Source organism: Brugia malayi, assembly GCF_000002995.4.
Source record: "Brugia malayi strain FR3 genome assembly, contig: Bm_v4_Chr1_scaffold_001, whole genome shotgun sequence".
Taxonomy (NCBI): domain Eukaryota; kingdom Metazoa; phylum Nematoda; class Chromadorea; order Rhabditida; family Onchocercidae; genus Brugia; species Brugia malayi.
In genome coordinates this window covers 11,304,405-11,321,970 of record NW_025062475.1, presented here as the reverse complement: position 1 = coordinate 11,321,970, position 17,566 = coordinate 11,304,405, and the positions used below count along the sequence as shown (strand labels likewise).

At 25.9% G+C, this 17,566-nt stretch overlaps 1 protein-coding gene across 2 annotated transcripts; it reads right to left on the bottom strand.

Moving 5' to 3' along the window:
- Positions 1 to 2,960: 2,960 nt before the first annotated feature.
- Bma-unc-103 (potassium voltage-gated channel subfamily H member 6, putative) lies at positions 2,961 to 17,154 on the bottom strand (the record flags this gene model as incomplete). 2 transcript variants are annotated; one of them, XM_043077499.1, is made up of 18 exons in its annotated part: positions 2,961 to 3,200; positions 3,532 to 3,700; positions 3,829 to 3,898; positions 4,939 to 4,986; positions 5,388 to 5,484; positions 5,693 to 5,886; positions 6,016 to 6,143; positions 6,378 to 6,502; positions 6,690 to 6,889; positions 7,073 to 7,261; positions 7,670 to 7,883; positions 9,988 to 10,011; positions 11,235 to 11,348; positions 11,522 to 11,644; positions 12,103 to 12,226; positions 12,485 to 12,537; positions 15,843 to 16,037; positions 17,062 to 17,154. In XM_043077499.1, 18 exons carry the CDS (start codon positions 17,152 to 17,154, stop codon positions 2,961 to 2,963), a joined length of 2,400 nt encoding a protein of 799 aa, XP_042933433.1. The 2 variants fall into 2 exon arrangements, with proteins under 2 accessions (XP_042933433.1, XP_042933434.1); XM_043077500.1 differs by lacking the exon at positions 9,988 to 10,011.
- Positions 17,155 to 17,566: the final 412 nt, after the last annotated feature.

Genomic DNA, 17,566 nt, shown 5'->3' with positions numbered 1-17,566 from the left:
TTGCTAATGAGCGAGAACCTATGTTATTATGCAGACCCTTTTAGATGAGCGACTACTTTTTTTTTCAGTTTCAGTTCAGCCCAATTCTTGTCTTTATTCCGCTTCCGCTGCTACGGTTACCTCGTTTTGGAGCATAACTGCTCACTATTTTTGTTGATTTAATCAGTCGTTGAGCTGAATAGATAAATGCGTTTAAAATAATCAAGTACAGATTTTTAAAAAGGTGTTCTTTGTTGGTGAGAAATTATGGTATTTTTTAGATGCACGGCACTTTGTTTTACTTGTTGTCTAAGAATTCATATCGTCTTTAAAATATTTTAAAAAGGAAAAAAAACCAAACATCGATTGTCCATTTTTAAATATTGAATTGTAAAAAGAAAATCTTATTGTAAGAATGCTTATGCTTCTGTTTTCTTCATACATCCTTGTTTTGTTTTGGTTTAATTATTATATTGATTTCATCATTTAGCGAAATACAAATAATAATTAAGCTTTAATGCAATGACAGTTTAATGTATATTAACGGCCCACTGGCTTGTAACTTACAAATGAGCGATGCGTAACATCATCGTCATTAGTAGTATGAGAATTGAGTAATCTATGATCATGAATGTGGTTACATCTTCTACACTTGGTAAATATAGTCTCATACATTTTGTTTGGACAGTATGAGGTGAGTGAATTTGAAATAGCATTTTTAATTAATGCATATTGTTGACTTTAATAATTATTTGGTTATAGCTGATTATCCAACTGCTCAAATTTCTGGTATGTTCACACATGTAGGTACAAGGAAATTTGTGTGATCTTAGGATTTCAATTTGATAAAATCTAGGATATTCGTGAAGGATTAGTAATAAATTCGTGAGGTGTCTAGGGCTCATTCCCTCCTGAAAGTCATAAAATTCGATCATCCTTTTAATTTTTTTTTTTTCCTGATCAATTTGAAATTGAAATTTTGAAATATTTTGCAGCTTTCATAATTCTCAGGAAAATTATTGGCTTGGTTCAAAATTTGAATCTCGAATAAATGAGAAAAAACGGGATAATTCATTACGATCAATAAAATATCAATCCGGTGATGTATGAAGTTTGCAGGAAGATTCCACATTTTCTCCATTTCACAATTTGAACTCATTACCATTTTTTTACAGTGGTAGTAGTATTTTTCATCTTTATTATTCTGAAACTAGTTGAAATTTTTTTTTTTTTTTAGAACTTTGTCATTTAGCTTATTACTGGTAAAAAAATTTGATCATTTCAATACGACAGTAATTTTGATTCTGATCATTTTCTTAAAGTAAAATGATATCGAAATATTCTGCAGTTTTCATAATTTTCAGAAAATTTGTTTAGCAAAAATGTTGAATGCAATGGTTAATTTACTTAATTATTGTTTGCTTTTTGAGCAAAACTTTAAAAGTTTACGCTTGCCTGAACGATCGTGATGAATTTCCGAATATATTGATAAAGCCACTTATTAATGAATGATTTGCTAGAAGATTTGGATACGTTTCGATTTTTTAACATTTTTTTTTTCTTTTTTTTTTTTTTTTTTGCATGATCTGTTATTAAAGGGATGGAAAAAAGAATTTGTAAAAGAGGTATGTCATTTCAAATAATAGTATCACATCAAATCACTCACTCTTACAATTTTTCAGGTAAAACAAAAAAACAACGTAATCATTTGGAATTTCTATGTATATCCAAGCTTTTCCACAAACTATTCATTAACAGATGGCTTTACCATAGAAGTCACTTCTTTTTATTCTCAATCCAGTAAACCTTCATGGGACTGTTATGACAGATAACTTTGTTAAAATGATTTGTATGATTTTATTTATTTTTTCTTAATTTAATAAATAGAAACTGCATCTGTTTGGTTGGTATACTTAGAAATACACAAAAATCTCAGGATAATCTAGAAAGAGCAAGAGCGAGGGAAGGAGAAAAAGAGAATAACGAGATCATTTTAAATTTGAAATGCTAAAAAAGCATTACTGCAACTTTTTTGCGCTATTTCTTTCAGTGAAAGAATTCCTTTCTATTTTCTAATTCAACACTAAAAAACTTGAATGTTTTGAATTCAATTTCCAAAATTTTAAGTTATTGGATTGCATTATTTAAAATTATTTCATTCCTAACTGAAAAAAAAAAAAACTCTCTAAAATCAATTTAGTGATTATATGTGTGTTCCTTTACTATTTATTTCGTTTTTTAGCGCAGAAATACTACCAACGAACAAACAAACAAACAATTTCTCTATAATAATAATTTAGCAATGATCCAAATTAAACTTTTTAAAGAAAAAAAAAAGTAAGACGGCACCGGAGTGAAGCGATCTATTATCATATAGTACTATCATTTGCACTCAAAATTAATGAATACATCAGAACAATATAAATTTAAATTTTAGATTTCATAAAACAAATGAAAAAGAAGAGCATGGTAAAAAATCATAATGGGATACCGGGACGACATAGATCCCCTGAGAAAAGAGAATTATCAATTGTGTACCACAACACAAATACTTATAATTTGTAAGCAATTTATTATTTCAATATCTTTCTTTCCTTTTCAGTTCAGAATAATCATCTCACATCAACAAAAAAAAGTGAATACTTTTGTTTTGAATTTTGAAAGAATCGATTCTTTTTTCTATTCTCCTTTTTTTTTTTTTTTTTTTTTTTTTTTTTTTTAAAGAGAGAGAGGAAATCGGATAGATCGGAAGATTGATTTATTACTGTATAAATGATAAGTTGAAAAGGATGAATGGTGGAATATTTGTGTTATGATATGCTAATTGAGCATAAAACTCGCTATTACATACAATGAGATGATTTCAAAGGAGCAGGAAGTAAATGAGGATGTTAAAAAAGAAATTTGACAAAAAAAAAAAAAAAAAAATTTCTTATGAAATGAAAGGAAGATAAAGGATGAAACCGTAATCTTAGTTACTGCTACAACAATGTATCAGTATCTTCAGGTGATAGTTCAGACCTGGTTGGTGTTGATTGACCCGATGGAGCAGAGACCAATGAGAGATGACCCGAACGACGAGGTTGAAGTGAGCGTGAAGTGGTTGATAGCAGTATTGGAGGTGTAGTACTAGTACCAATTAATGGACTATTAACATCATCTATTCCACTATAACTGGTTGGCATTCTCAATGGTATCAATTCTTCATTTCTATTTCCCAACTGCAAATTATGCAAATTAATAAAAAAAAAGTAAATGGTTAAACGTTAAAGATTAATGTCTAAATAATATCAGAATTCTTCTTATGAAATATTTCCAATAAAAACTGCAATGAAGACTATTGTATATTAATTACATTAATTTGAAAGAAACTTCAAATTTTTGAAAAATATTTGCTGTTTAAATCTATTAACTAAATTGCAATGAAGAATTAAAAGAATCAATTTACGTCTATGCATTTGATATTTCAGCATATTAGGAAATTCCGGTAGCAATTTTTTTGACAGGTCTAGGATCATAGTATTAGATTAGAAAAGTTATGTATTTAGATACCCTAACTGGATGAATTCCTGAGGCACTACGAGATGAGTAAATCGTTCGAACAGAGGTACCCTTTGATGAACGACCGGAAGATGAATTAATTAATGCATTTTCCGGAATTAAAACCCTCAAAATTTGTTCAAGGCTGCTGTTGATTTTATTTTCCATTTTCTCCAGATGGCTGCAAAAATTAAAATAATTATTGGACTGGAAAAATTTTAATTTGAAATTAAATTTAACTAAGTCTTTAAAGTAAAAAAGTGAAAAATTCAAAGCAATAAATAAATTAAAGAACAATGACATCCACACCTTTCAATATCACTAAGTCTCCTTTCCAACATCTGATAACGAATATCATCGTCCTCGGAACGATTACTCACTGAAAATTAGAAGTTCCCTGATAAATTAGAAATGAATAAAGAGAAATTTCAGGAAATTTTTTGAGAACGTTATTTCTGATAACTAATTTTCTAAAATGTTAGAACGCTTTATCAAAAGTTTTTTTGTCATGTAAGTTTAGCAATAAATCGCGGAATTCGAACAAATATAATAGATGGGTATTGAAGGTTAGAAATAGTAATCACTCATCAAAAAAAGTAACAAAAGAGATAAAAGAAGTGAAATCTATCAAATCTCGATAAATGAATAAATGAGAAAATCTCTGAATATGGAAGAAATATAGCCTTTATGGGTGAGTATAGAATGTCATTGATAGAATTGATTTGTCAATGTATGATAAATTAAACGGATTGATAAATTTTTGTAAGTTTATCGAAGGTAGAGAAGAACTTAAAATTTAATACAAAAATACTCATTTTATTTTATGCATTTTTTAAATGTAAGGAAGATTGCAAGAAAATTCTGCGACACTTCTCCTTTTGCAGTTCTTCTGACAATTTAAGCTAATTAACAAGAAATTAGAAGAAAAAACACTGATTGCCTAACACAGGATTGTTGACAATTTTGTGATAAGCTTTCTTATCTTTCTTTGTCAGTGAAGTCCTTTCGACACGTCGACGATATGATTGCAGCGCTTACTGTCAACAAACTAAGTATATATCCATTACAGACAGCAATTTATTCATGAATTACTGGGACTGTTCAGTCATTTTATGAATATCTGACATAGTGACGTGATCGTACGTCAAATGCACTCCTATTTCAATCTTCAAATAATTGACTGAACTATTGATGGTTTAAAGATATTTAATAAAACAATAAGAGAGATATTTATAGACATCTGCACTAGTTATTAAGATGCTAGCAACAACCACTTGTCAATTTTTCATAATTTAATTAAACAAATAAGTTATCTAAGCAATACTAATTGGTTTATTAAATCACTAATATTTGAAATATGAAATGTTTCAAATTAGTATAACTATTAGATTTTCTTTATAGAATAAGCCTAATACTAACTTGTTCGCTCGGTTCGGGTCACAAAATCATCCCTCTTTTCTAACGAACCTAAAAATATTTCAATTCCATTCTAATTAAATGGGCATACTTTTTTGAATCGTGAATTTTTAAAACTTTTTGTTAAACTTTTTAAAATAATAAATAATTCACTGTGAAAAACTTCGTTCCAGAAACAAAGAAATGTTGTGCGTTTTTTTTTTTTTTTTTTTTTCAAACAAATTTCATAAATTCCTTTTGTTTTTGATTATGTATTCTGTTTTCCTATTATTTCATTCTTGTCCTCAATTTTTTTTTATCCCTTAAGAATTTTCCTCTTTCCTTTCATTTCGAATCAATGCTTAGCAAATTAATCACAGCTAACTAATAGGAATTTAGAGATAAATAAATGAAATTTATCAAAATAAAAGGATTTAAACATAAGTTGCACAAGTTTCTCAATATTTTGTAACCTTCTCGTTGGATTGAAGATATTTTGTCTTTGTCCAACGATGATGACATTCGTAAAAGTTTATGTCTGTCAAGTCGTTTCCTCATTGACTGAGCTTCCTAAATCAGTTAAATGTCATAATTTCAGGAAGAAAGGAAAGAATATGAAGAAAAAAAAAAGGAACTTAAATAAATGCTAATTTAAGAAAGATATTTTTTCATAAAGTCATAAAAAAAAAATATTTGAAAATACTATTACTACCCCCACTTTTTTGCTACTTTATAAATAATTTAAAATATAATAAAAAGGCAAAAGAAAGAAACTAACGTCTCTTAGATTATATGTAATAGTTAAATTGCGACAAAAATTTTCAGCAAATTCAGGATAAATGTCAAGCACATCAAGCAAGTCATCCCGTAATATCCTGTGCAAATCACAATAAGTTAAGGCCCGAACATTGCATGATGATTTGCCGACATCTTCGTGTAGCAACGGATTTTCCCCAAAGATATCATCTTTTCCTAAAATTTGACACTTAAAAAAGAAGTTAAATCATTTTAAATATTTGCTAAAAACATTTGAACAAGAAATTACATATATTAATTATGCTATCTAATTATTAAAAAAAAAAATGCTAAAAACTAACATACCGAGAATACCTACAACCATATCATCTTTGAGAATTTCCACGGAACCTCTGGCAATAAAATTTAATCCAGTGAGAACATCACCTCGATGCACCAGGGTGTCACCTGGTGGAGCATGTGTTGTTCGAAACCTGTAATTTGTTTCGTTTTGTTATGTGTAGAAATGCACAGAGAAGATATTATTTTAATAATTTAGTTATATCAAAATATAGTAATATAATAATATAATCAATTCAGCTATACTTGATGAATAATCATTGTAAATTAATTTGTTCTATTCATATTTCAAATTTTAATTTTGAAAAATTACAAACTATGTCACAGAACTGATCAATGAATCAATGAAATATAAGGCGCAAAATAACCTCATGCTTAAGGCTCGCAGACAGCCAGGTGAACATCCAGCAAATGCTGGACAATTGTTGAGCAAATTTCGATTCAAATGCAAACATATATCTGCTTGAAGGCAATCTGGGAAACCTTTCAATACCTGCCAATAATTTCAGAATTATTATCAGAATTAGAAAATAAAAAAAAAAAAATGAAAAAAATCAAACTTTACTGATAAAAAGCATAGAATTATTATGAATGATGTAATACTGATATGACAATATCAACAATTTCTGAAATTAAATAATAGATTTTTTTTTTTTAAAAAAAGAGAAAGGTACACTTACGGTATTCATGTCGATACCATTGGTGTAAGACCAGGCATGTTGAAAATATTCCTCCAACCTTTGTCGTAGAGGATTTGGAATTTGATGAAAACGGATGAATTCCCGTAACCTAGACATTTCCGTATGATACCTTGCTGTACCACTATATAGGCGTTGTATTATTGCTGATACATTGCCGAATACAGATGCATACATTAATGCTAAAATTTCAAAAATCAAATCCTTAAATGAAAAAAAAAAAAAAAATAATCAAATTTAAATTCAAAAATTTCATATACTTACTATTGCGTTGCTTTTAATACTTCAGAATTTTAATTCAAATAAGTCAGATAAAAAAAAAAAAAAAAAAAGAGAGAAAAAAAAGGAAAAAAGAAAGAACTAACATCCTAAAATCATCATAATAATAGTAAAAATTTTTTCAGAATCAGTAGTAGCAGAAACATTGCCGAAACCAATTGAGGTGATTGTTGAGAGTGTAAAATAAAGTGACGTAACGTAACGTGATTTTAATGACGGTCCACCAGTTGGCACACTTCCGTTCGTTGATAAGTATGGTTCATTTAAATGACGTGCTGTAATTAAAACGTTGAAATGTTAAATTAATCATTCATTTAAATAAAATGGAATAACTACTTTTATTCACAGTAATTCTGCACACTATGTTAAAAATAAATAATTTAAAATTGAACATAGTGATATTTCAGTCCATCTAACTATTCTATTTCAAACTCTATCTAATATGAAAAGAATGCTGAAGTAAGAAAAAAAAAAAAACTCTTTTTTTTTCTCTCTCTCTCTCTCTCTTTCCTAAAATTTCATCTAAAAATAAACAGTTAACAAATCAAATATACTTCATTTGTATTATGATAATAAAATTTATAAGAATTAATAATTTTAACAGAAATTCATCTAATAAAGATTTTTCGGCTTATGCCAATACAATTATTTGACTTTGTTTCCTTTTTTTCAATAAAATATACCAAGCTGATGTAACCATGTGAACTCTTTATGAGGCAATTCAGCACTTCCAATTGCATACCAAATACAGCCAAGCCAATGGGCAATTAATGCAAATGTGGCCATAAGTAGTAATAAGACAGCAGCACCATATTCGGAATAACGATCCAGTTTCCTGGCTACCCGTACTAATCTTAGCAGACGAGCGGTTTTCAGTAATCCAATTAAAGTGGTAGTCTAAAATTTAAAAAAAAAAAAAATGTAAAAATTTTAATAAAAAATTTTCACTTCACTCCTTTTTTTTGTTGTTTGTAAATAAACTTCAAAATATTTTCAGTGCTTGAATTTTTGTTAAAAATTTCAAAATTGTTCAGGAAAAGAAATTTTTTTTTTTTGTTTTATTTTTCAATTACAAAAAAAAAAAGCACTATGTCAATATTTTGCAGTTAATTTTAAATTTAAATTTTTACTCGAATTTCAATTTTTTTTTTTTATTCTTTTGCCACAATTTATATTGAATAAAAATTTGAAACCGAGTAAAAATTTAGCACAAGAAACAAAAAATGGTTAGGAGTAGCAATTTTGTGAAATTAGCACACAGATCAAAAAATAAATAAAATCTTAATTATTATGCTTTCATTCTTTGAGTTAAAATTAATGACTTAAAAATACTGCAAAAGTCTCTGTGAATTTTTAAATTATTAAAAAACTTTTGTGAATCTGAAATATTTCAAGTTAAACTTTGAGCAAAAAAAAAAAAGCAAATTAACATCAATGATAATTTCTCGGAATTTGATAAATGCATAAGTTCCCTGTATAATTGCTAACTGATAAATTTCAAATTTTGTAAAATTTTGTTTTACTGAAGCATTTCGGCTTGAATTCAATGTAAAGTTTTTAAATTGAATTCATGTCAAGGATAACTATTTAGATATTACATCTTCTCATACCAAAATATGTAAATTTTGATGTAAATTTTGTTTGATAACCTATACGAGACACATTTGTCTAAATAGTAGTTTCAAGAAAAAAAAAAAATTAATTAAGCTAAGTAAATTAATCGATCAATCTATTATACATTTCATTAACTATCTTGGTAATCGTTTAAAATTGTAAGGATTCTTTTCTTTTCAAACTTATTTATTTGTTGTAGCAATTCTCTTTGACAATGTAATTATTTGCTTTATCATTTAGAAATTCAAAAAGGACACAGACGCCAATGAATCAAAAATACAAGAGCTTTTTGAGCATTTCATATGAATGAATATAATTAAAAATTAATTTTTGATAAATTTTAAATCACAAAAAATTTTGTTACACAATAAGGGACAAAAAAGTTTCTAATTATTTAATCGAGATATTATTAACCATTGATGTAATATCTTTCCTCTTTTTTTTGCATAAAATAACTTAATTAAAAGTATCAAGAGAAGTAGATTCAAAATAAAATTAATATAAAGCGACTTTTTTTTTTATCTTTCTAAAATAGTAATTTCTCTTCTAATTATTTAAACTTATTGTTACTTTATTGGAATTTAACTCAAATTATGCGTCGTTAAATGGTTAGTCAAATGTAATTGTTATTTACATTGCTGATGAATTTTTAAACAAAAAAGTTTTTTTTCGGAGTTATTATTATCAGCATTAATGAAGGAATGAGAATTAAAAATTTATTTCAAATCTAACTTTTTCCGTCCATTCAATAGTTAGAGATTAGATTGAACTATCATTAAAGCAGCAAGCGATTAGTTTTAGTTATTATCTGATAATATTTGTTAGAATTTAAAATGCTTTGTACCTTATAATTCATCCATCTACGATACTCACAATTTCATCAAAGTCTTAACTATTTCTTTGAAATGGTCACCAGGGCAAAGAGATCAGTAAGAAGGACTGTAATGCAAATTTTATTATTTGTTTCTTTTTTTTTTTTTCCGCTTGTCATGATTTAAAATTAGTTACTTTTTTTATTGGGAATATTTTTTGAAACAAATTTTTTTTTTCTTTTATAAAAAAGGAAATTAAAATTTATCAGAAAAAAAACAAAAAATGAAAATATTTTTTGGGTATGAAATGATATTAATTTGTATTAAGTGGAAGGTAAAGGAAGTTTTTTTTTCTATTGTTTCATGAAAAACATGTTAATGGCACATTGCTTCATATTTCTAAAATGAATAAATTAAAAACAAAAAAAGGGATAAAGTAAAAAAAAAAAAAAAAAAACTTATCGTGCAGGCATTTGCACCTTTCATATCATGCAAATTATAAGCAGAAAGACAAAAAAAAAAGAAAAAAAAAGAAAAAAAAACGAGCCAAGAATGAATAATTGCTTGCAATTTACCTCGTCCTTGTTGAGCCCACCGATCTTAAAAAAAAAAGAAAAACTTTCATTTTTCTTTTCAAATTTAATATATAATCAAAAAGTTTTTTATCGCATTGTTATCTTTCCTTAATATGTCATCATGCAAGTATCAATAATGTTCTAGTAAAAAAATTGATTGTATTAAGTATTGAAGTGACCTTTTTAAAGAATGATTATATATATATATATATACGGTGAAGAAAGTAAAATTCATTTAAATTGTCGCAAAAATGTAATACTCCTAATTTTAATGATATTAATCTTTATTAAATTTCAGTTAATCTAATTAGCATAATTAATTAACCATTTTTTAGGATAATTCTAAAATCTACCTACTGTGTCATTCACAAAGGCTAAGATGTATTAAACATTATCAGATCTTAGTTTTGCTTATTTTTCTTAATTATTTTGTAATTTAATTTTAATTACTTAATCTAATTATTTCGCACAATGCTCTATCTCTTACCAAATCTAGTGAGCAATATTAAACTGGTAATTCAAAACTTTATTAATTAGATATTATTAATTAGATGCAATATTAATTAGATGATCTAGATTATTTATTAATTAGATGATCTAGAACAATATTTTTTTTTTCTACATTATCAAAGAGAATGAATAGTTAATTCGCTCTAAGATTCATTTTCAAATGAAAAAATAATTAGCTAAAAAAGATGGTCAGAAATTTGTTGAACTAAATTATCAATACAAAATAAATTTTCAAAATTTCCATCTTATCTTAGCAATATGAATTACTCCATCAAGGATGATTGTTCGACAGTTTAGATATTTGATAAGCAAAAGTCAGATAGTCATTGCATTTTTATGATTATCACTAAAATAACAATTCTAATTTAAATAATAATAATAATAATTCTAATTTAAAAGAAGGAAAAATGTTTGTAATATAACTTTTCATAAAATGAAGTCTTCTCATATTATCTCTTTTGCTTTTTTAATTAACGTAAGATTTGGGCAAGAAAAACAAATGGTATACTAAGAATTTCTTATGTTCATAAGAAGGTTAGTAGTTTCATTAAATTTTTAATGAATGACTCAAATTCATTCTGAAAATAAAATAAGAGTATTTATCAAATGATAATAATATTTTTTTTTTTTTTTTCATTTTCATTAACCTAAGTTAATGCTAATTTGGTGCTATCATATTCTAAGTAATTCTGGAAGTAAATGTAAGAAAAGTATAAAAAGATATGATAAAATGTAACCTCGTCACTGTTTGTATTTACAAGAAGAAGGTCGAAGGGCACAGCAGCAATCATATCTATTATAAACCACCCTTTAAAATAATGTATTGCTATCTTTCCAGGATGTGATACAACCTAAAAAGTAAATAAAATTTTTTGAATGAAAAAGTTAAACTTAACTTATTAATGATATTTTATTCATTACGTAAATTTCAAATTATTAAATGAATTTTGGCATGAAATAATTCAAAAAATCCATCAATCGAAATAAAATGAAAATTTTAAAATTTAACATGACAGCAACGAACTTCATCATTTTCATTGACATAAGTTGTTCTGAAATTAATAATAATATCGACAATAAACATAATATCCACAATTAGATCAATAATTTCCAATGGTTCCGAAAAACGAGCTTTACGAGAGCTATCCTGTAATTTAAATTTTATTTCATATCAGAGAGAAATTTAAATGATCAAAGTAATTTCTTATTATTCTTAAAATAAAATGTTTTCTCTTCCATAAAGATTTCCTCTATTCTTTCGTTGCAATTCTATATTTTTCAAATTGGATGTAAATTTTATTATCAATGATTGGAATTATTTTTTAAGATATTGATTTAAAAAAATAAAATTAACTGAAAGTTAAACGAGGAAGAAGTGATTTTATTCCAGGTGTAAATGGAACAATTTTTGAAAATGAAATTTAAATAATAAATTTACTTTATGCTTTAGGTAAAACTTTAATTAAATAGGAAATGCAAGGTATTATACAAAAGATAATACTTTATTAGGAAGTATGATAATAAAATTTTATCAGTGAATCTTCATCATTTACTTATTTATTTGAAATCAAAAACTGTTTCATTTAAAATGCACAGCAAAGATACCTCTCGTAGTAAAAAGGCTGCAACGTAAGGCGTAAAAATGGCAGTATAAATGACCAGAAGTAGGATAATCCAATCCCAAACGGCCTTAAATGGAGAATAGTGTACGATGGTACAGTGATGGATCCTGAAAATGAAACTAAATATTTGAGAAGTTTTTAATTAAAATATTCAGAATTTGAGCACAAAAAAGTATTGAATTTTAGGAATTTCATAGATAAATTAAGTAAAATGTATAGATTACAGTGTTTTTTTTTTTTTATTTAAAATTTATCCATAAAGTTTTGAAGTTTTTAATTTTGATATGATTCTTTTTTTTTTTTTTTTGCCCTTGATATGAGCAATTTTAAATTGATAATTTTTATTAAAATAAAACTATGTCCACCTAGTAGGTTGCAATTTATATTCCGGCAACACATCGGCTCCCAGTGATAGCACCTGAAATTTATTTCAATTCCGATTAATGATTAAGATTGATATGTACAACTAAAAAAGAAAAAACCAGTAGGTAGGCAAAAAAGAAAAAAAAGACTGAAGGATGCAAAACCAAAGACACAATGGTCAAAATGATTTCAATCGAAATGAATATTTATGAGGACAATGTTGAATGTGACAGAAATTAATTTTATCAAAATTCAACAATCCAATCTTCTTCTCTTTTTTCATTTGTTATGAAGTGAGCACATTTAAAATCTCGTAATTTTCTCATTATCGTATATCGGAATAACCGAATACTCGAATACTCGAATACTCGAACATTTTATTTCGTTTTCAAGAATAATTCTCATTATATAAGGGAGTACTACTTGATACAACATTTAAAAATGTGGGTAAGTAAATGTATTCAATGGAATAATAATTCCTGGGAAAAAATTCTAATTATCTTCTAATTAAACAGCAAAGGAAAAAAAAACACGTATTGAATATGAACCAACACTGCAAGATTAATTAATTAATTGATTAATTAATCTATCTATTCCTGCAGTGTTGGATAACTTACCTTGATAACATTGCCGGGTAAGGTCATTGCAATACATCTAAAGAGAAGAAATCCAGGAGAATTATCTTATTGAATGAAGTTAATCTCTAATAAATTATCAAATGGTACGATAGTATAATTATGATTTTAAAAGTATTTAACGATAAGATAAATTATAAATTAATTGTAAAAAAAAAAAAAAACAAATTTTAAAACTTAATGAAATATATATATCAAAAAAAAATGTTTTTTCTTGCCATTATTTTACTTTAACAAATAATTTTTGAAATTAATGACCAAGTGAGAATTTAATAAATACTTGAAATTTTTTATTTCATACCAATTTATCATATTGATCTAATGCAGGAATTTAATTAGAATTGCTTGTATGAATTTCAAAGTGAAATAAAATCCAATATTAAATGATTCTGTGCAAAAAAAAAAAAAAAAAAAGAAGAAAAATCACCTCGAGAATTCGGTAGCAACATTTGGCATAACTTTTTTCATCAGACTGTTTCGAGAGTTCATTCTTTCCTTTTTTTTCATTTGTTTACAAAACATTGCAAAAAATTTATTTTATTAATAAAATTGATAAAGTAGGAATTCGATGAGATGTCACAGAGAGAGAGAGAGAGAGAGAGAGAGAGACAAATCAAATTTCCTTCATTCTGCTTAGCTTCAAAAAATGTTCAGTATTTCAAAAAATTTCAAAAAGATTCATATGATAATGTACATTTCCAACTGCTTCGTTTTTTTTTTTTTTTTTTTCGCAAATTATACTCCAATAGTCCAATTTAATTTATGCAAAATTTTTATAAAAAATAAAGAGAACTTGCAAGAAGACTTTTTGATAAGTTTAATATATCATCAGATAATCAAATCGACAGTAGCAATAATAATAGTAGCAATGAATTTCATTTGAACATTGTGAATTAGCATGAAAATTAACCTGAAATCTCCCTTTCTGTTTGATTTTTAAATATTTAAAAGTGTACAAGATAAGATAACAGTTAAACTATCTCATATAAATAATAATTTTTTCAGTTGACCTCATCTTTGGATAAATCATCGTCTTATTTTTAATTGATAACCTATGTTTAAACATTATACTTTTGTAAAAGTTATAGAAAATACGGAAATACCACTGCAACTAATTTCATTTCACATTTAAAAATGCAAGCAAAAAATTAAGAGCACTTTTTTAATTTTATTTTTATTTTCGTATTTATATAATTTTTAATAATAAAAAATTTTCAATAAAATTTTATTTTTTTGTTAACAATAAAAATAGCATTAAATGATAAAAATAAAGTTAGTTAGATATGAACTAAACGTTTCTAAGACATTCATAGGATACATTATTCTGTGAAATTTCTTATCGACTACTACTCTTTTTTTTCTTTTGATGCATAAAAGTCGTAAAAATTTTCATGATTGCTTTATGCGTTTAAAAAATATGAATCAAAATGATGATAATATTAAAAACAAAAAAAAAAAAATCTAAATTTCAAACATAAAAAAATTAAAAAAAAAAAAAATAAGGAACAAGAAAGAGAAAAGAAAAAAAAAAAACTAGATAAGTAGTTCAAGTTTTTACGATGACAGCATTTTTCTTTTTCTTTTTTAAAAAAAAGCAAAGAAAAATACAGCCAAGTACAAATCAATAGCTTTACATCGAAATGAAATGACGAAAATGAAAATTGACTTAGTTGAAAAAGCTCTTTAAGTGATGATTTTAGCTTTTGGTTTATGCATCATCGTTGCATAGAAATGATGTCATAAAAATCATTTTTATCATTTCATTTTATAGTTATTTTTTTATCTATCACTTTATCAGTAATATTATCATTCTTATTTATAATAATAAATGAAATATTAATTCTTAGAAGATAATATGTGCTAATTATTAATAAAAATTGTGCTAATAATTTAGTAAAAACGTTAATTTTCAGACGAATAATCAATAAGCAGAGGAAAAAAAAAAAAACAAAATAAAAACAAAAACAACTACTGCAATTTTCTTCTCTTTTTCTTATTTGCTGGATGAGTATATTTTAATGATTGAAAATAGAAATGAGGATAAGTAGAAATAGGTGATAATGATAATATTTTTCGAACTTATCAAGCAATCAATTATGCCGTGTGCTCAGTTAAATTTAAAAAAAAAAAAAAAGTGATGCTAATGAAAGTTCAACAATATTTTTTCTCTTTTGATCAGTTCGGAATAAAGAAAAAAATTTTTTCCAACTATTTATAATTAAATAGATAAATATTGAGTTGTGGGTTTTTTGATAAAAAAGAATTGACATGAAATAATTGATATTAGTATTAGCATGAAGTCCATCAAATAATAAAAAATCAATCAATCATTTAAATAGCATTGAAATAGTTTAAACTTTAGTATCTTTTTTTTTTAATATTTGCAAAATAATCTAATGTATTCACTGATTAGAGACAATAATTTACAATGTGACTCAATAAATTGAACAATAACAATTACCAAATAATTATAAATTATATATATCACATTCTCCCAGTAGTCCACTATTTCAGATGTACAAATGGATTTGAATGATTTAAGAGATGAATGAATTCATACTTTAATTAGCACACACACATACACACACACACACACACATACACACACACACATACACACACACACACATACACACACACACACACACACACACACACACACATACACAGGTAATTCCATTCCAGTAGTAGTACTAGCGTAATTTTACGGCAACAAAGAACTTACAGCAGCAAACGGCATTGAATCCGTTGAAAGAGATGGTATAGCTGCAGAAAGACGTCGCATAAAACTTGGACGATGACCAATTCGTTGTTGCTGTTGGTGATGAAATGATGATGGCTCTTGTCTGCCAATTTTTCGGCTCGCATAATTTGACAATGGATGTAATAGATGATTTTCTTGTGGATTCGATGATAATAGCTTAACCAAATGGATATGGTTAATTTTCATCTATTATTATGCAATCAAATTATCATTTAATGCAGACAGTAATTAACTAATAATCTAACTTTTTTCTCATATGTATGATTCAAATTTTTATGTGAAAATTTTTACTTCAATTCATTTTATTCTTCAATGTAAGAGGAATAAGAAATTTAGATATAATTACTAAAATTCAATAAGATATATCTTACAATTTATATTGAAAGAGTAACAATAACTAAATGATACTGAACTACTTTTCAGTGTATTTTCAATAATTTCAAACTATAAATTACTGCCAGATAATGAATAGATGATACGAATTATATTTGATTTAATGGATGAAATGAACGTAACGTTTGTTATAATTGACAACAAAAGTCTCTGAGTGACATCGGTTAGCACATACAGTCATATGTCTGATATAATCTGTGACAAATTAAATTATCGATAAAGTCTTATCACTTTTCAATATATATAACTAATAGAATTAACATCTATTCTAATTTTAATTTGCATTGCACAGTTAAGTTCAAAACTAATAAAATGGAATTTAAACTATTTCTTTTTTTCCATACAAACATTATATATGTAAAGCAATAACAAAAGATGCACGAATTTGAAGTAAATTAATATATGAAAACTGAGAAAGAATTAAAAGGTAAATTATGTCAATAAAATGTCACCTTTTTTGTCACCAATCAAATACTCATTTATCTTTTCAGTTATTTATTACAAATATACAGTTTGACATGCATTTGATTAGTTAAGTAGTACGCTTCCATAATTTCCTTTTCTACACATTTCTATTAAATAATAATTATTACGATGTTATTTTGATTTATTTTGATAATATTATTTCAAATAACTATTTAAATTATTTAGTTGTCTTTCAAATCTATTATTAATTATTATTATTGTCACTACAATTACTCCGCTTTTTTTTTTTTTAATTTTTACTTTACTCAACTTTCATGACAAAAAAAAAAATCTGCAGTATTATTTAATTAATCAATCGAACCGTAGGTGAGGATGTTATCCGGGTAGATGCTGATTCTCCTTCGGTATCGCTTTCTGGTACTGGCGTTAATAATTCTGATTGGTGTAAATTCATTCAATTCTAATGACACTGATAATGATAACAATCGTGTTGTTGTTTGAAGCCAATATTTGACGTGTACCGTAGAATTCGAATTCATTAGAATTCCTCACAATTATATACAGACCAATAGTGGTTGTAAAATTTTTCGTTCACGTATCGAAACTTTCCAATCAATTTGAAGATTGCATTAAAAAGCCTGATGCATAGTAATATTTTTTAAAAAAAAAGAAAACGGAAAAAAAAAATGGAAAATATTCTTTTCATTGTTAAAACTATTATCGCGCAGATTTTATGAATGCAACTTAAGTAAATTTAATTGTAGTTTGTCAATTAAATATAATTTATCCCATTGATATTGTTTCTTAATTGCAATTATTTTCGAATAGATATATGTGATAAAGATTTAAAAGATGAAATAAATTTT